Here is a 20,667-nt window from a genome sequence, read left to right on the forward strand (position 1 = left end):
TCTATAAGCTTTAACCTGCGTGCTATCCAGCTCTTTGGCGTCTCTTCCCTGCATCGCCTCACTACCATAAGTGATCGAGGGGAGAAGTTTGGCCTGGACTACCTTCAGTAGCGGGGTCAGAGTCGGTCCCATCAGTTGGTTTCCAAGGTTTTTCATCGTCATGGCGGTCAATAGACCTTTCCTTCTTATTTCCTCTTTCTGGCAATAAGAAGGAAAGGTCTATTGACCGCCATAACGATGAAAAACCTTGCAAACCAACTGATGGGACCGACTCTGACCCCGCTACTGAAGGTAGTCCAGGCCAAACTTCCCCCTCACCCCAACGTGATCTTTATCATGGAGACCTGGCTAAACCCCCTCCTCCACTCCCAGCATCGCAACAGCAACACTTGACAGCTACAAGCGGATACACCGGGACCACACCCACAAACACGAAGGAGGTGTTGCCATCATCCACAAGGAAACACTCACTGCACACCTCAATGATCATGGAGCACCTCAACTTCCGATTCCAAACCAGCGGCAAGACCACCATCCGAATCACCCTCGCCTACACACCCCCAGGACCACGCCCAAGCTCCTGCAACACCATCTCCAAATTCATTTCCCCTCTCTGTCGACTCCAAGCACTACATCTTCCTTAGTGACCACAACTTCCATCTCTTTGACACCAAACACACCAACTTGACCAAACTCCTTGGGAGAATGAGCAACATCAGCCTCACCCAAATGGTCTCCAACCTCACACACAGTGGAGGACACAATCTTCACATTCAGCGACTGGGTCAAGGACAGCCATGTCACCAAATTCACCTTACCATCACAAACACTACCATAGGGCCCCCAGGCCTTCATCCTCCACAGCTGGAGTAAAGTGATGGTGATCCATTGGAAGGACGCCCCCAAGATCACCGAGCCTTACACCGCAACCTACCTGGAACAGGCCGTCCAGAAGTTCTCTTCCTTGGATCACCAACTGCACAGTCACCCCCATCAAACCACTGAAAACCAGCAGATCCCCCAAACAAGCCAATTGGTATACAACATAACTCAAGACCATGAAACACAACTGCAAATGACTGGAAAGTGGATGACGCACCTGGAGAGACCCCATTGACTACGACACCTTCAAATTAGCCCTCAACAAATACCACCAACGCCTCAAGGACATAAAAAGAGACACCCTGGCATACCACTTCAAAGAAAGCACCAATTACAAGGAGCTCTTCAGCATGGCCAGAGTTCTGCCGTCAGCCAGGAGAACATGATCCACCCTTCCCAGGAACTCTTCGACACAGTATCAAACTACTTCCACAGCAAGATATTCATCATCTATAGCTATTTCGAATCCCAAACACTGACCTCTACAGCCTCCTCTCCCCAACGGACACCACCTTTAACCTCTTGCTTAACGCATGGAACCTACTCACCACATAGAACGCCACAGCCATCATGAGCACCAGCCACTCCAGAGCACCCACGGACCCTTGCCCCCACCACTTCTTCACCCTTTGGAGCAAACAATCAGCATAGAACTCACCTCCATCCTAAACACCTCCATCACCACAGCCATTTTCCTCAATAGATGGAATCACACAGAGGTCAGGCCTCTCCTGAAGAAACCCTCCGCCGACTCCAGCGAGCTCAATAACTTCTGTCCCATCTCGCTGCTCCTTTTTCCTCCAAAGTTCCCGAGAAAGTAGAGCACAAAGAAAAATGAATATAGTGGCAGGAAATTAATCTGCCCCTCTTTCCGGGCTCAGTGAGTGGAATAGTCCTTGTAAGTGAATTTACGGTCTGAATAAGAGGCAAAGAAATATCTATCATTGCAACCGTATAATAGCTCATTCTTAATAATGGTGAGTTAAGTATAGATGGTATGAGAAGAAATCTTGTCCAAAAATGAAATAACGATAATAATATCGAGGACATAAATTATCGTGATCCCGCAGTAAGCAGAATCACGGCACTGCAGTGAGATGCAGAAACTAAATACGTCCGAATTCAATGCAGGAGGAACGGAGCACAAAAACCTAGTCCTGCCAGTGTTCATTACTGTCACTTTGGTTCCGCGCCCCCGCAGATAGCCGAAACAAGCAATAAAAATGCAATAGGTCTCGCAGTTGTTTCAGTTAGAGCTGTTGGCATTGTAAATGACAGTGTCTTTTACCCATGTGTTAACAGAAACCTTTTGAGAAACTGGGTGGGTATTTAGAGGTACATTTGCCAGAGAAATGTACAAGATGCTGCAATGCCCTTGCCTTTTATGAATGTGTTAAGAAAACCTTCAAGTACAAATTGCGTGTTTACGCAATGTTTTGTGCAGGTTTTTAAAACACATAAACAAAAGGCATTGTCATTTACAATGCCAATAGCTCTTTTATGTGTTATTGTTGGAGCTGCTTTATGTATGTTCACGTATTTACCGCTAATTCGTTTAGCAATCGGCAGAGTGGGCTGTAAGAAGGGGTGAAACAACAACCAAGCCCTGTTAACAAGAAAATGGTTTTGTAAAGACCTGTGAAGTACTTGGGTGCGGTTGCGATAAGATGGACAACAGGCCATACACAACAGCTCAAAAACTGTCTCTATCTGTGCCTGGGAAGCTCTCTCAGCCTGGGCTGACACACGATGGGTGGGGGGGGTGCGGGGGCAGAGATGAAAAATGACCCCCGGATGGTAATATTAACTAGGGGAACTTCGGACTGCGTAAGCCTGCAGCCCTGTCCCCTCTTATTTTTAAATCAATATCTGAAAAGTGGGGCTGCGAATGGAAAAAAGGGCTGTGAACAAATTGTATGTTCATGCGTACTTAAATCACTTTGTCCATTTCTTGACAATCATTTTCAGTTTTCACCAGGCAATTACTGTAGCCCTAGAACGGGCCCAATAGGAGCCCAGGCTCTGGGGCTGCCTTCTGAGGCAGATAGAATGAAAAGTACAGGCAAAGCACCTTTCTCCCAGCCACACAGAATTAAACCATTGCACCGAGCTGATGAAATATAATGACTATTTCCAAAGCATCGCTTTTCAGCCCATTTCGGTTTTGTTCTTTTTAATATATATTTTTTGCAAACATAGGTTTGATAATGCCTTTCCTTCCTGGTGTTTTTGAGCCACATGTACATTGGGCAACAACAATCCTCTTTGAGCCCTGATTCCTTTCATGTTTGTTCAAGCTTAGCAAAAAGACTTTCCCCTTCAGCACAAAATAAACATTGGCTCCCACCCAGCGCGGCGTGAGAGGCTGCAGAACGTGTGGTCAAACTCCCTTTTCCAAAACTTGCACCCGGCTCGCATGGGGGGCACTTCCTAAAGCGAAGATGACATGGTTTTTATTAAACCATGAAAGCAGCACCCTCGGACAAAAGGAGCTCTCGCCGATTTTAAATACTAACAAGGCCTTTTTTTTTTTTTTTTTCGAGTCTCTAATGGTGATGGCAGCTTAAATCTCCATTGCATTACTGGGAGATATTTAAGACTGTTGCGCCGATGTTTGTAAAAGCGAAATAAAGATGTAAAACATTTTTGTGATGAACGTTGCGCCGCTGCTTCTAAAAGCTAACAACATACAATAAACGCCATGAAGTGTAAAAAGTTGCATATCAGAAAATGCAGCGTGGCTGCTATTGTCCCGGAAAGTGTGTGGTTAAAATAGTACTGATGCAACATATACATCGAAACGTGTTACGCTGCGAGTGCAAAAATCAGCCCCCCTGGGCAAGGCATAAAGGAGACAGGGAGGGAAGAAACAAGCCTCACTTGCAATGAAAAGCGAGCGTTCAGCGTAAATTGATACGTGCGCCAATCAAAAGCATGGGTGGAGCTTCCACCCCACTTTCAAAATCAAGCCGATGACAATAGATCTTGCAGAGCTTGCAGGGCATGCGCTGCAACGCTAGGCGAGGTCTAAAAAAGATATTAGTATAATGTGCCTTACAGAGCAGGTAAAAACAAAGTCTCAGAAAAGATTAAGATTGGGATATAATTACAGGTTTTTTAAATTTTATCCCAATCTTTATCTTCACTTATTCGTGCATTATTTTCCTTTACAGGGAATATTTCACTTACTGAGCCCGGAACAAAGGGCAGATTAATTTCCTGCCACAATATTCATTTTTCTTGGTGTTGGACTGGCCGCTTATCAGGCAAGTTTGACACAATCTCAGCTTCAATATTTAAATTGTGGGTATATGACATGCCTTTCCTCAGTGTTGTATTATTCATTAACACGGTGGGAATAGCATCCCATGATTACACTGGATATTGTGGTGTTATGATACTTTGGATTTCGACAAACTACCTTATTCAGGATTTATCTTCCTCCTTTGCTGAGTTATACAGATAGGAGGTAAGCCTCTGACCTACGGTGTTTGCAGTCTGTAAACTCATGACCCATGCGCCCCTTCCCTAAAATGTCTCTCTTCCTGTTGCAACTCATTTGATTTATACAGGTCTGATCGCCGAACCTTTCAACAGACTAGGTATTATTTTATTACATATAGCAGCCATAATACCGGGTGGTTTTGGACAGAGACAGATCTGTCTTATTGATGCAATTCTGGGCTTTAAGGAAAAAGATTAGCATAATCCACGTCACATGCCTGACACTTGTGTCAGTACCTTTGCTCACGTGCTTGAGCTCTGAACAGTGCACATGTAACCACCCTGCACTAGACTTTGTGTGAGACTTAGCACTGGTTTGTCTTCTTAACAGTTACTTCAACTTCGAGATTTGTTTTGATAGGGGTTTCCAGGCTGTTAACGATAATCGATATGCAACCCGTGGTGTTTTAATGAGCATGCATTGTAATCAATCTTATATATATTGTGTCAAAATATCATGAAACAAATGGTGATATTTGTATTACTTTCATCCCTGATGAAGTCGTTGGGATATTTCCCAATACACGACGAAACACGTGATGGCTGAAAAAAGATGATCTGGAAGTGAAAAATAAATCTGCTATGTTCATCAATAATATGGCTTGTTTCACAATGCAATTGTTATTGAATTGAATGGCATGTGCTTAAAAAAATATATAAGATTTTTTCATCGACCTTAGGGTCGTATCAGGGGAGCAGGATGTTTGTCCTCCAGCATTGAGTGCACTGCAGGCGAAAACCCTGTTCTATGAATATGCATGTTAATAGTGTATAAGCGCTCAACACCTCATAAAACGGCTCGTTCTGTTATGTGATACACTAATGACCTGCCTTACACCGCTCTTCATGTCATGCAGTTGTTGGAGTTGAAACTAACAGTGGACGGCCTTGAAAAGGAACGAGACTTCTACTTCAGTAAACTGAGAGACATTGAGCTTATCTGCCAGGAACACGAGAGCGAGAATCCAGGCGTCCTTTCGAAAATCATCGATATACTCTACGCCACAGAGGTCAGTGCTGCGCAGTCTTCGACCCTCCCCCCACCGTCTCATTGCAAAGTGACCCCACACTTTTACATCAGTGACGTTAAGTGAAAAATAGGAGAGAGTCTGTGTGCTGAGTCTATAACATGCATACTAGCTGGATTGGGTTCATGCTTGTCATTGATGTTCTCGTTTCACTGTTTAAGTCTCTTCCTACATCTTGAAAACCCAACTTAAATGTGCAAAACATGTTGCTTTTGATATGTAATGTATTGATCAGTGGTTTTATCTCAAAATGTGAATCTAAAGTTGTAATAGTGGGCTATATTTGAGATGATATGTATTTACACTATGTGTAGCTGTAGAGCACATGCCGAGCACACACTGATGTCTTGTGTTGGGCTCCTTTGGTTAGTAGAACCTCCTCTGAATTCCACAAGGCACCAGGACACAGACTCCACTGCAAATGTTTTTCTTCCGTCATTGGACTCAAATGTGCTTCACATGCTCTGTCACCTTTGCAACCAAAAATGTTGAAAATGACATTAGTGGACAATTTTGCAGCATTGAAGACCGCACTAGAAAACATAACCAACAAAAACCTCTCCGGTAGCTGTCAAGTTGGGGACCAAGGAGCAAGTCGTATGAGAAGGACTCCTATGGGGAAAGGGTATGGCGAACAAGGTTTATGTTTTGCTGCTCCAGCAATAGCAAGTTCTTACTGTTGGGCCAAAACAAGGTCTGTGACCTCTCTTTGCAGAGGAATCATAAAGAGACTCCTGACTCTATTCACGCTATATAAAACTCTTTAAAATAAAATAAATGTAACACCTTTCTGCCTTAACAAATGATCCAACAACAGCAAAACACATATCCAGTGTCATTGCAGACACCTCCAGTGGAGCAGTTGCTAAGGATATCAAGTTCTTCCATGTCTGATGATAATAGGGGAGGGCCATCCAGTACACTGCTGGTGGGCCAAAAGGAGCGGAGTCCTATTTTGATATCCTTCAAAGACTCCGACTCCACATAAGTTGAATCTTCAGGGCCCATGCTGAAACCCACACTCAGGACAAAGACTACATCTTGTTTTCTGGTTTGACACAATGCCTTCAGACTCAGAAATCTATCCAACCGCAAACAAAGGAACTTCCCAATGGGGTTCAGCCTCAAGAGTCTTTCATTCCTGCAGCGGAACAATTCCCAGAGTGCCTTACCTTATCTAAGGAACTGGCTCTAAAAGAGGCCCAACACTAGGTACTACTGAAAGGCACAGTCAATGCCAGAGCAAGGTCAGGATTCTTGAAGCCAAGAGGAATCTCAAAGCCAAGAAGAATGTTCAGGCTGAGATAGCGGTAAAAGTACTTTTGATGTCAAAATCGGCTTTGTATCCCCAAAAGGCATCGACACTGAGCTCACTGACTCAAAAGTTAGTTTAGAAATGCTAGATGTTAGGCAAAGAACCATGTTCATAGACCCACATACATGTCCTATGTTGCCAGGCCACTCCTGGAGACCCCAGCCCTTCCAAACAAAAATAAATTTACATTTGAGGATGTAGTTTCTGAGGATATTGTGTATTTTCGAATCCCTAAGAAAAAACAGGACACTCCATCTACCTACCCACTACCAATGTCGCCATAGTCCATACACTCGTGTTCGATGAGGAAACATGTCATCCATCACCAACATATCTAGAGCCTGAGCCAACTGATCAGCAAGACGATGCATGGAATGACTAGAGAGTAGAAACTCAGGATGGCACAGCCATAGAGTCCTATCCAGCGAAAGCATCCACACCAGATGACTCCATCACACCAACACCATCATGAGGGTTGCAGCACATAACAAGGCTCGCAATGCATATGGAAAGGAGAGGATGACTTCTTAATTGGGGCTCTCTGAGACAGAAAAAACGACAGTTTTTACCCATGCCTAGAACCAGTTGAAGGGCTCCCCGGATATTTTTTAATGAGCCTATGAAGGCTGGTGTCGCCAAGCGTTATAAAAAAGTTAAAGCCAGACACTGTAGATCTGTGGCATGTGCTCCCAGATGCTTTAGAAGTACGCACTACCAGGATGCATGCACTCAGTCACATAACCGACCATACGCCACTTACGGCTGTGGGGAAAAGAGTATCAGTAGGGGATGCAACTAAGTCTGTAGGCCAGAAGTTACAATCATTTTCAATGGGAGCATCAGGTTGGCCTTGGAGTCTGCCGACACAGCCTAAAGAGCTGAACATAAGTATTCTCCTCATAGACATGCATTGCATATAAATATCAGGATTACATGGACTCTTTCCATCGCAATCAAGGAAGAGGTTGTTTCAGGAAACCTCAAGCACGTCCTTCAATAAAGGTAGTAGGGGCTGCAGGTAGACTGTCATACCAGCCACAGCAGTCCTCTCCAGAAAAACAGTAGCAGTCTGGACAAGGACAGTATCCCAGAAGGACAGCTTGCGGCAGTGGGAAAGGCGGGGCACGAGGAGGAGGTGCTCCAGGAACAACCACCTATGCTATTTTGCAGGTACCTTCTCAGCATTCCTCCAAACATTGAACAGCTGTAGGGGGAAGATTGGGATTATGCCTCTCAGAGTGGGGAGGAGATAACCTTGGATCAGTGGGCCCTAACCACTGTTGTCCATGAATATTGCTTAGAGTTCATACCAGTCCTCCGAGCTTGTCACCATGCCCTAATAAAATCAACTACGATCACCTCAAACTATTGTTAAAAGATGCACAGGCATTTCTACAGGAAAGGCCATCCAAGTAGTGCCTTGTCATCAGCGTCGGGGAGTGTACCCGCTGTACTTCCTAATCCCCAAATAGGACAGCGCCCAATATTGGTTTGGGAGCATCGATTTGTAACACAACTTCAGAATCCTTCACGATGGTCATTCCACCTCTCAGTATGGAAGGCTACATGACGTGCTCAATATACAAATGCATGCTTCCACATCACCGTTCATCACAGGCATCTCCTTTCTTGAGGTTTATGGTAAGTGGAATACATTACCAATTTAAAGTTCTTCTATTTGGAGAAACAGCAGCTTCAAAAGTGTTTTCAAAGTTGCTTCAGCGGCTCACTGGGTGTAATAAGCTCTATATAAATACCATTTACAATTACAACATTCTTAGCATAAGTGGTGGCTCATTTGAGACACAGAAAACTGTATTTCCATGTACCTAAACGATTGGCTGGTAAAGGGCAAAGGTCACATGCAGTGCCTTACCCACACTCGACAAGTCATTCAGCTTCTACGCAAACTGGTGTTTACAGACAAAGCAACAAACAAAAACCATCTATGTCCGCAACAAACCAAGGGGTTTCTGACAGCAAAAAGCTTACCCCAGCAGAGAGAGAGTTACAGCGTTTCAGCCGGTGGTTTGCTTTACCTAACGTCACGTCCTCGGTGAGAATAATGACACTGTTAGGATGATGGATTCATGCTTTGCCTTCGTACTGCACACACGGTCACACATGCAGCATTCTAGTATGCGGCTTGAAACTGGGATTAGTGATGGAGAAACCCAGTGTGCAGCGCACGCTGCTGCGGTGGAACAAGAAGAATGTATTACTGGGCAGATCAGCGGGATTCCCAGCTGCAGGTGACCTCAAACAAAGATGCCTCCCTCACAGGAACATTTCAGGGTCAAAGGGCAGCTCCGGGGCATACCATACACATCAGTTTAGTGGACATGTTTTGTTATTCTGTTTTATTCAATTTCAAACATAATAGTACAGTACACATAGAACTCAGACCATGTTACATCGCAAATCACTATGAAAAGACCATCACAATAAATCCACTTTGACCAGTGTATTAGAACTTAGAGCCGTTCAGCTAGCTCTGAGCATCTCTAACTTGAATTGAGAACACATTTGTCTTAATACGCACAGACAGCATGAACATTTTCAAACACCTACAGAAACGAGAGGGGGGAGGGAAGGCCACTTGCCCCAGCTGTATTGGCTCAAGAGATTTGTAATTGTACAATACAACATACTTGTTAGCAGAACACCTACCTCTGGTTGACAATGACAGTGACTTGCGATCTAAGCAGGGAGCATCAACAAACTCAACAGATATTTTCCAACGTTAGGGATGGCTTTGGCAGGTGTCAGAACGCAAAACGTCATCTTCCTGTATCCACAACTGCAGTGCCTGGGTAATGCTTTGTGAATGAGATGGTCTGGTATGTTTGCCAAGGTGTTTTCCCAGCTCCCGCTCATTTATTACGTAGTGCGGAAAATGTGTCGATCATCATTGACACTGAAAATAAATGCCTCAACATCAACCATGCATACAATCTTAAATCACTGTCTTGCAATATTTATTTATTGTATTTATTTACGAAGTTTTATATAGCGCTAGCCTGACCGAGGGTATCGGAGCACTTCACAACAATTGCATAACAAAACACACAAGAGCAGAACATATTACAATGAAGCGAGCAGAAGAGATCAGAACAAATTGCAAAACAGTGAGACAATCCGGATGGGAGTCGTAGTAAAGAAGATGTTCAGTAGGTCAATTACAAGGACTTGTTATCTATCCCACAGCAGGGAGAGGTAAAGTGTAATTTTCAGCACTCCGATTGATCCCATCTAATCGCTAGAGATCGATCGAGGAAAAGGATTTTGAGCTGACTTTTTAATTTAGTGAAGGAGGGAATAGTTCTGATGTGGAGGGGGGGCGGGGATAGAGTTCCAAATTTTGGGTGCATTGCCTGGGAAGGATCTGGCCGCGGTTTTTAGTTTTCATGGTTTTAGCTGGATAAGAAGTAAGGTCGGTGCTTTGCATCTACCCCAAGAATGCATGCAAACTCGAAGGTAGAAAACCTATTCCTCATGCATAACATGCAGCTAAATGGAAACTTTGTATGGTTTACTGTTCTGATCACCCGATTCAACCCTCATAGGCCACCAGGCAACATAATGTATGTTTTATTCTCCGCTAGGGTTAGTGTTTACCTCTGCAAATGATCATTTGTCAGCCATAGCAGCCCACCTACAAAATAAAGAACCTCAATCAATATTTAAACATTTTGTCACTGACGCTTTTTTGGACAGCTTTAATATAGTAACCTCTCCAAAACTGCATCCTCTCCCTTTTTTTGGACCTTAACAGTTTCCTTACCAGGCTCATGGGGGTGTCTTTTGAGCAATGCACTTTGGTCCTCTGCAGTTTCTGTCATGGAAGGTGGCCTTTCCAGTAACAATCACCTCCCTCGAAACAGTAAGTGAACATCAGCATTTTATACAAAAAGGAGCTAGCTATTGTGTAGACGTTCACACCAGACCAGAGGCACTAGTCCGATAAACTGTTCTTAAACCTATGCTTCGAACATCTCCCACTCTTGCGAGCAAACGGCTGCATTAGGGATGTGGGTACTGCTATCAGCTATAAGGCACATCTGGCTGGATTTCATTGACCTACAGAATACCTTCTTACTTGTCCTAATGTACCTCCCCTGATTTGAAACTAGCACCACCAGTACATGCAACGGCATTTTGGATTCCGCATCACCTCTAGGGTCTGAATCAATATCCTGTGCCCAGGTACAGTCGTTTTTTTAGCAGAAGAGGGTCTACTGCTATCTACACCTGGAACATTCTCATATGAGCATTGGCAATGGAATAAACAATGTCCGTCTTGTTCCTAGTGGTGGATTCTGTTTTTTTTTATCCATTGATACCATGGAAACCTTATTGGTCTAGAGACTTCGGGAACTGCAGTAGTTTTGCAAACGGGTGGTCCATAGGCCATGCTTCACATGAGTGCCTTGCAGATTCACTTAGAGGAAGATTCTGAGTAGGTGCTAGAGGATCAGTCAAGCACCTCCCAGTCTGGCAATTCCTGGTTTCAACCTTGCAGTTAGTCATATGCTCCCAAATTCTTGGTGGGATGTTCTTTCATCTTGACCTCTCTGCAGTGCATGGTCGCACAGACTCCTCAGAGTATGGGCATGCGGAAAGAATCAGAGCCTTTCATTAGCACCTTTGGGAACAGTGATCATAATCATTACATTAGTTGTGAACAGTAACCTTTGTGTTCTCTTTTAATGTTCATTGTATTGTGTGATTTATATTTTACTGTTAAATTCACATTCTGTGTATATATTTTTAAGTTATGAATGTATTCAAATTAACTACTCCCGCTGGGGATTCCATCTTTACTGAAAGTGTAATCACTGTTACTATATTTTGGATCACCCATCGCCCCCCTCCAACTGCAGGGGGATAAGAGGCAAATTAAACATTATGGAATTTGTTTGATACACAATAAATAGTATATTTCCTGGCATCAGCCACCCCCTTCCACATCTCCTTACTGAAAAAAGGTCTGTCCGCTTCTCTTCGGAAGATTATGTAGTTCCCCCTTACCCTAAAATCTGCTACCAATGAAACAGGAACCTAAAACAAAATGATTGCTATGACTACATAACACTCAACTTCCTTCCAATGCCAGTGGGGGACGGCTACAGTCTTTGGGCCTGGTATCGACTGGCACTCAGGAAATCCTACCACACCAGGCATTTCTGAAAATTACTCCAGGATTGAAACTTTCATAGATTCACATACTTGAATCATTCCCCGCCATGGAGAGAAAAAAAACTATCAATGTGTGGTAATTTATCAGAAAACAGCCGGTAAGATGAAAGTACTTTATTTCAATAGGAGCCACCAAGCAGAACAGCTACGAAGATCAACGAACAACTCCAACTGTCCTAGTTGGAATTCTTGGTACAGAACAGACATACAATGAGGCTCTGCACCAGAGGTTCCAAACAAGCATAGGCTACTACATGGATCTTCCCTCAAAGCTAATCAAACAAAACTAAGGTTAAGAAAACAAAGCCGGATATAAATACAGCACCTGTGGGAAGAAAAGTGATAACAAAAAAAAAGAATAGAGAGTACCTGCGGAAAAAACAATACACTTCCACTCTGTAACGAAAAGGAATGTTCGAGGCATATGAGCTGCAGATTACACACTATGCATAGATGGCCACCTAGTGTTGGGCCCAGATGTTTGCAGTTTGTTTTGTTGTAGAAAAGTCTTTGGAAGTCACGGGATAGGTGACTCCACCTTTGGATGATACTGCGCATGGGCATCGGCTCCATCCCCAGATTGTTTTCCGCCACCGGGCTCGGATGTGTTTCCAGCGCTCCGTGTTGGAACCGATTTCCGTCGGCGCGCAATCCTCACCAACTTCGAGAATTCAGTTTAGAACGCGTTTCCGATCGACGCTACTCTATCAACATCCAGGACTTTGATTCCAGTCGCCGTCTAAGGCCTTCAGGCCCAACTAGGCCTCAACTCCAGCTCATGGAAAGGACGCCATTTAAAAAGTGTCCTCAATGTGGGTCGAAGTTTCCCCACACCCACCTTCATGAGGTGTGTAACCTTTGCCTCTCCCCGGAGCACGAGGCCAGAGACTGTTCTGCTTGTGCCTCCTTCCGCTCCAAGAAGACGATCCGGGACCAAAGAGCTCGGAGAACAATGGCTCAAAGATCTTCAGCTCTGATTCCAGACGACATTTTCGAGGAAGGCGTCGACGTCCCAGAACAACATGGCGTTGACAGCAACTCCGAGGCAGAAGATTCCGATGTCAAGGACATCACTCTAGCACAGCGGGTCGTAAGTAAGACCGTCGACCCCGACCCTTCCTCGACACACCCCAAAAAGGCTCCGGTCACACCCTCGCCCTCGGGCTCGGGTACACACCGAGACACTGCTTCTACTGCCCCACCTTCGGGCCCGGCTAAGAAGCTAACAAAGCCTTCAGGTGACTCGAGCTCGAGTCGACCACACGGTGCCGATGCACAACTACCAGCACCGAAAAAGACACCATCCGTTGCCACGCCCACATCGAAACCATCGGCACCAAAACAGGCAGTTACTAACTCGGCACCGAAACCAAGGTCAGAGCCAGGTAAAGCTTCGGATTGGTAGAAACAACCCGATCTGAAACCTTGATCGGCACCGAAAAAACCGCCGGAGCCGAAAAAACATTTGGAGCCGAAAAAGATCCCAGCTTCTCCTGTAAAAGACATTACCAAAAAACCAAAAGAAGCAACTAAGGTGCCAAAACCTTCCTCCACACCAAAAGATCACAGTTCGGCAGAGGGCTTATTTCACCCGGACCCTGCACAAAAGACTTTGGTGAAAGATCCAACTACTGGTCGACTAACTTTAATCTCAAAGAAACGACCACTAGAAACACTAGCACCGGCTCCTCCTCCAAAGAAGAAGGACATAGCTACTTCCCCGCTAAGAGTGCCTTCCCCTTCTCCTCCACCTATGCCATCACCACCTGTTCCCCTGCCACAGCATTCCCCTACACACTCTATCATACATGATGATAATGGGGATGATAGCTCTGATGACATAGGGGGTAACCCAGATGATCCATCTATTCCCCAAGGCTCACCTGACCCATGGGACGATTATAACATGCCAGACGTTCCAAATGTCCCTCAAGATGACATATACCACTCGAGGCATTCCCCGCCAAAAGACACTATGGGCTTTAATCAGTTGGTACACAGAGCCGCGCAATATCATGGGGTGGATATGCATACAGACACAGTAGAGGAAGATTTCCTACTAGATACATTTGACAATGCACAAAGATATTCATCCATTTTACCCCTGCTCAAAGGAGTGATTAAACACGCCCCTGAGGTTTTCAAAGACCCAGTTAGAACTCGGGTCATTAACCCAAGAATAGAGGAAAAAATATAAAGCTACACCCTCAGATCCAGCTTACATTAAAGGCCCAGTTCCCCTAAACTCGCTTGTAGTTTCAAACGCACGCAAAAGGGCTAACTCACAAATGTCAGGTGAGGCTCCCCCACCTGACAAAGAGTCTAAACTCCTTGAAGCGTCAGGGAAGAGAACTGCCTCACAAGCCGCAAACATGCACATGCATTATTGGCACGTTACGACAGAGCAAACTATGATGAACTCGAGTCACTGATGCAGCACCTCCCAGATAAGTACAAAGATAGAGCTAATGAGCTTATCCAGGAAGGGAAAAATATTACTAACACCTCAATTCGTTGTGCACTTGATGCAGCAGACACCGTCTCCAGGGCAGTTAACACAAGTGTTTTACTGCGTAGACATGCGTGGCTACGCATATCAGGTTTTAAACCTGAAGTCCAGAGTGCTATACTCAATCAACCCTTTGATGAGCAACACTTATTCGGACCCAATGTGGACGTATCCCTCGAAACAATGAAGAATGATACAGACACAGCAAAATCTATGGGAACCCTGCAGTCGCAGGCTCCCAGACATTCATTTCTACGCTCATCCTATAGAGGTAACAGAGGATATGCTTCAGACAGTGGCAGTGGGCAGACTGGTTAACGCTTGGAGAGCTTGCTATTATTTCACGCATCTCGCCCCGCTGATTGCGAGCGGAGGCGCTATTTCGCTGTTAATTGTACTTTTTTAAAACTCATAAAGTTTTTCAAGGATTCGAGCACTGCCCTCTTTAAAGGAAGTATATAAACGATTGCTGTGCTCCAGGAACACCCTCTACTCCAGGGTGTAGATAATCATAATCAGACTGAAAAACAAGTTCATAATCAACTTGTGTACCTGGGCACAAGCATATGCTGAAACACAGCTCCAAATTTTTTCCAAAACGCTGTTTCACTCAGTTTCATTCAAAAAATAGTTCTTTATTTAATTATCTTTGCTGAATAGCGACATTCAAATGTTGCATCACATATGATATCCAACCAAACGAATTGCTTGTGGCAAATTTCACAAATATTTGTAAACATGGCCTCCCGATGCATTTCGGCGCTACACTGCGCCTTTGTCAAGGGATCTGTAATTTAAATGTCCATAATTAATACTACATCCTCAGCCAACAACACAAACTACCACTCGCTACATAACGAGTTAACTAAACTTACTACTTATACATGTTACGAAAAGCTAATGTGTTTAACCAACGGTTAATTTAATCATAGCAAATGCAAGCATTAACTGTGTCCCAGAAAACTAGATTGTAACCTTTCTTCTATGTAATCACCACCCTCAGGGGGATAACCCTACCAAACAACAATCCGTATTTGTAAGCTAACGGCTATAAAATAATGGATAACGCCCCAAGTCTCTAGAACTGTTCTATTTGCGAAGCTCCCTGCTGTTCTGCGGGAGGCATAGGGGGTTGTCGTCCCGTGTTTTAAACTATCCGCCCAAGATTACTCTAAAACCATCTCTTTGTAAAAACAGTAAACAATTCGTCGATAAATGGTACGCCATTTTAAATAAATGTAGCCTTGATCTGATCTTGTTGATCATAGAGGAGTTATCAAAAATACTTGAGGAACTAAATGTGGAAATTACAGGCGTTAAAGAAGAGCTGAATAAATTCATGAGCGCGGAAGAACTTTCTAAAACATTAGAAGACATCACTCAGCAACTTGCAAAACACACCCAAGAAGTCAACGAACGGAAAATCAGAAAGTATCGTCGAGATACGCTTGACTATAAGCTAGAGGAAGTTTATACATGGGCGGAAGTCTATGCTAGAAGAAGGCAAAACAAGGGACAAAACTCACAAACTGATACTTCATCTACAGGGAGTGACACGTCAGCTCAGACTAGATTTCAGAGGGTGCAATCACAGGCATCCAAAGAAACCCCGTCAACATCTACAGAGGCGCCTTTTTTAGAGTCAGGCCCAGACAAAAGGGCAGACCCAGGAGGGGAAAGAGGCACAGAAAAGGAGAAAGAGATACAAACCGTGAAAGACAAACCGAGAAGAAGGGGGAAATAGATACAGCGAGAATGGATGTAGATAATCTAGTAATTAACATATCACGGAAATGTTTAACTCCCAAAGAAACTAACACTCTACAGAAAGGGATGTCGTTCATACCTACAACGGGAACTGATGTTCTAGAATTGGAAGTAAGCCTGTTTAAGCTCACTCGCAAACTGCGATTAAGGAACTTTTTTGATAACATTGTTGCAGACACCGCAAGAATACCTTCAGATGAGCTGAAAGGACTTAAAGTTCAAAGTACCTATATGGCACCTGTAAGCCACAAGGCTATCGATCTATTTGAAACTTTGTGTAAACAAGATTTGCAGTCTATTAAAGTACATCAGAAGAAATACTCTAATATATCAGCGGGCGAATTGAAGATTATCAAAAATATTAGTGAGGATGAAACCATCCTATGTCAAAAAGCTGATAAAGGGGGTGCCCTTGTTATTATGGACCGATCATACTATGATTCACAAATTAGGGAACACCTGGAAGATACGGACTTATATATGAGAATGTCATATGACCCTACCAAAGAAATACAGGATATTCTATCTCAAATACTTGATAAAGCAATACAGAATGGCAGTATTACAGAGAAAACTAAACAATATCTCACACAAAAGGATCCCCGGAGTCCTACATTTTATATGACACCCAAAATACACAAGAATTTATTTCAGCCACCATGCAGACCCATAGTGTCGACAGTAAAGAGTGTCCATGAACCAGTGGGGAAATTCCTTGATAAATACCTCCAACCGTTTGCAGTAGAAGCCCAGTCCTATATCAAGGACACTACAGATTTTTTGAGGAAATTGGCAGCGTGCATAATAACCAAAGACCAAATCATCTACATGGCAACTATAGACGTTCAGGCGTTATACACGTCGATACCGCATTTAGCGGGCATAGAAGCAGTGGAAAAAGAGTTACTGTATAGTAACTATGAGGATCCTATGAAATTATTTTTGATGGAACTCCTTGAGTTTACTCTTATGCACAGCTACTTTAAACATGGAGATCAATGGTATGTTCAAAAGAGTGGTACAGCCATGGGAAATTCTACAGCGCCGACGTACGCAAACATTTTCATGAGGTGCTTTGAGGAAACGCATATTTTGAGTCATACAGTATGGAAGGAACACATAAAACTCTTTGTGCGTTTTATTGATGATATTTTCATTGTTTGGGAAGGGGCCAAAGAAACCCTATCAGTAGAAATTGCTAAATTGAACTGTATTGATGAGCGTATCAAATTCACCTGGGATATCCAGGAAAAGCAGATAAATTTTCTTGATGTCAATGTTATTCGATGTGAGTCCAGTTTTGAAACAACATTATATAGGAAGAGCACGGATCGTAATAACTTGTTGAGCTACCATAGTTTTCACCCTCCAGCTTTAAAAAGACACTTGCCATTCTCAGAACTGATGAGGGTAAAAAGGGTCGTCTCAGAACCAGAAACGGCAGAGATACAAATGCAGGAAATGAGTACACGATTTCAGAAAAGAGGATATCCCCTCACAGTGTTGAATGAAGCGAGCACAAGAATCAAGGACATAACAAGAGAATCGTTATTTACAGCGAGCATGGCTGGTAAAGAGCAACGCATAACATGTGTGAGTCAATTTTCTACGGCCAGTACAGCTTTCAAAAACACTATAAGGAAACATTGGCCTATATTGAAAATAGAGCCGGATTTTAAGGGAGCATTTGAACATGAGCCTCTGTTTGCACACACACGTCCTAAAAATTTGGGTCAACTGTTGAAACCCAGACCTAAAACAAATCCGTACACCATATGGAAAGGTACTTTGCCATGCATGAATTGTAGTAATTGTGGTAATATTATGAAGGGCAATAACCTGTCACCACCTGAGGTCAAAGATCATGTTAGTCTGCGAGTAAATGGGACATGTGATTCGATGAATGTAATTTATTTATTGAGTTGCCCTTGTAAATTGCATTATGTTGGACACACAGAGCGCAAGTTTAAAATCCGACTTAATGAGCATAAAAGTAACATTCGTACAAAAATGCTCAAATCAACTGTGGCTACTCACTTTTTGGAAGCTCAACATGAAATCACAGAACTGAAAGCATGTATTTTGGAAATAGTTGACAAGCATGAAGGGGTTAACAACAAAACCCAACTCTTGAAGAGAGAGAATCACTGGATTTACCGTTTGAAATCTCTCAAGCCATTTGGCCTTAATGAGAGGGTGGAATTTCTCTGTTATTTATAACTGTAACTGTTTTCCTTGTTACTGTAATGTATGATGTGCTTTGTTTTATTGGTTTTCACTGCAAAAATAAGGTAGAACACCATGATTAGCATACAAGTTCCAGGATGCATAGCGCTAGACCCGCGAGAATAACTTTGTCCACCCACTTCCGCCAGAGGTCATTTGCCGCGCCGCGATGCTAGCGTCCGTGCGTAGCAGTCTCCTGTGAGCGGTGATTCACCCACTCCGGTAAGCCACCTTGTCATGAGAAGCCCTAGGTATTACATTGTAAGGAAAGCAGCGTGCGCGTAAGGAAATGTTCGCGAGTAATCTTGGGCGGATAGTTTAAAACACGGGACGACAACCCCCTATGCCTCCCGCAGAACAGCAGGGAGCTTCGCAAATAGAACAGTTCTAGAGACTTGGGGCGTTATCCATTATTTTATAGCCGTTAGCTTACAAATACGGATTGTTGTTTGGTAGGGTTATCCCCCTGAGGGTGGTGATTACATAGAAGAAAGGTTACAATCTAGTTTTCTGGGACACAGTTAATGCTTGCATTTGCTATGATTAAATTAACCGTTGGTTAAACACATTAGCTTTTCGTAACATGTATAAGTAGTAAGTTTAGTTAACTCGTTATGTAGCGAGTGGTAGTTTGTGTTGTTGGCTGAGGATGTAGTATTAATTATGGACATTTAAATTACAGATCCCTTGACAAAGGCGCAGTGTAGCGCCGAAATGCATCGGGAGGCCATGGGAGGCCATGTTTACAAATATTTGTGAAATTTGCCACAAGCAATTCGTTTGGTTGGATATCATATGTGATGCAACATTTGAATGTCGCTATTCAGCAAAGATAATTAAATAAAGAACTATTTTTTGAATGAAACTGAGTGAAACAGCGTTTTGGAAAAAATTTGGAGCTGTGTTTCAGCATATGCTTGTGCCCAGGTACACAAGTTGATTATGAACTTGTTTTTCAGTCTGATTACTTTTTTAAAACTGTCACTAACCTTTTAAAGTTATGCAGGTGCTGATGTAATTTGTGCTCTTTGGGGTGAGCTGCCGGCTGGGGCTGACTGTGTTTACGGGCTCCCAGCGGCAGAGGGCGCCATCTTAGCTTGGGCTGAATTTACTATCCCAGCCCTGCCACTCCCCCGCCGCTCCGCCCCTATTTAGGAGCTCGTTTCCCCTCTCCCTCGTGTTTGCCAGTGGCCCGGTGGCAGTGGGCAGACTGGTTAACGCTTGGAGAGCTTGCTATTATTTCACGCATCTCGCCCCGCTGATTGCGAGCGGAGGCGCTATTTCGCTGTTAATTGTACTTTTTTAAAACTGTCACAAACCTTTTAAAGTTATGCAGGTGCTGATGTAATTTGTGCTCTTTGGGGTGAGCTGCCGGCTGGGGCTGACTGTGTTTACGGGCTCCCAGCGGCAGCGGGCGCCATCTTAGCTTGGGCTGAATTTACTATCCCAGCCCTGCCACTCCCCCGCCGCTCCGCCCCTATTTAAACGGACAGTATGAGGCAGCGCAGCGGACGAGCGCAGCGGGCGCGACGAAGGCGCGCCGGAGTTGCGCCGGAGTTGCGCCTGAGTTAAGCCCGTCTGCGCCCGTCCGCGGCCTGCCGGGGCCAGGGGCTCGAGATGCTGCCCGTTCTATTAAGTATTCGCCCTCTTTACTTTGTTCTTATTGGTCACCAGGTACTATGAATCCCTCAACAACTACTCATCTGATGCATCTTGGCTTATTCATCCCCCCTCCTTCACCCCCTAGGATTGTATCTCTTCTTGCCACGCTGCCAATTATGGTTCCTCTGGGTCCCCCGTCACTTCCTACCCCTCTCGTTCCAGTCTTTAGTGTCTCAGCCACCCTCCTAAACACTAGGTCTGCGGTCAACCATCAATACGAACTATTTGATTATATCGACTCCCATGAACCAGATCTCCTATTTCTGACAGAGACCTGGTTCAAAGCCGACTCCCTGCCCAACGTGCTAGGTGTCTTACCACCCACATATTCCGCCATTCGGGCGGACCGCCTAGAAGACAAACGGGGCGGGGGAGTGGCCTTAATAGCTCGTACTGATCTCAGTTTCCAAATTCTCCCTTCTCCCCCTATTCCTGATGTAGAACACCTTGTAGCCCGTTCGACTTCTCACCGGGCCCCGCTTACTTTTGTTCTTATCTACCGTCCCCCCCAACCAACCCCTTCCTTCCTCTCTAGCATCCAGACCCTACTGGCCACCCTGGTGATTAATAACTCC

General features: G+C 44.2%; 1 protein-coding gene across 9 annotated transcripts in view; it reads left to right on the forward strand.

Annotated features, from left to right (window-relative positions):
* Positions 1–20,667, forward strand: part of MAPRE3 (microtubule associated protein RP/EB family member 3) — a 692,788-nt gene that overhangs the window by 581,375 nt on the left and 90,746 nt on the right. For all 9 annotated transcript variants that reach the window (XM_078650043.1, XM_078650048.1, XM_078650046.1 and 6 more), the window contains one exon: positions 5,244–5,396. In XM_078650043.1, coding sequence (XP_078506169.1) covers positions 5,244–5,396 — 153 coding nt within the window. The remainder of the gene's footprint in view (positions 1–5,243; positions 5,397–20,667) is intronic.

Source organism: Lissotriton helveticus, chromosome 6 (assembly GCF_964261635.1).
Source record: "Lissotriton helveticus chromosome 6, aLisHel1.1, whole genome shotgun sequence".
NCBI lineage: Eukaryota > Metazoa > Chordata > Amphibia > Caudata > Salamandridae > Lissotriton > Lissotriton helveticus.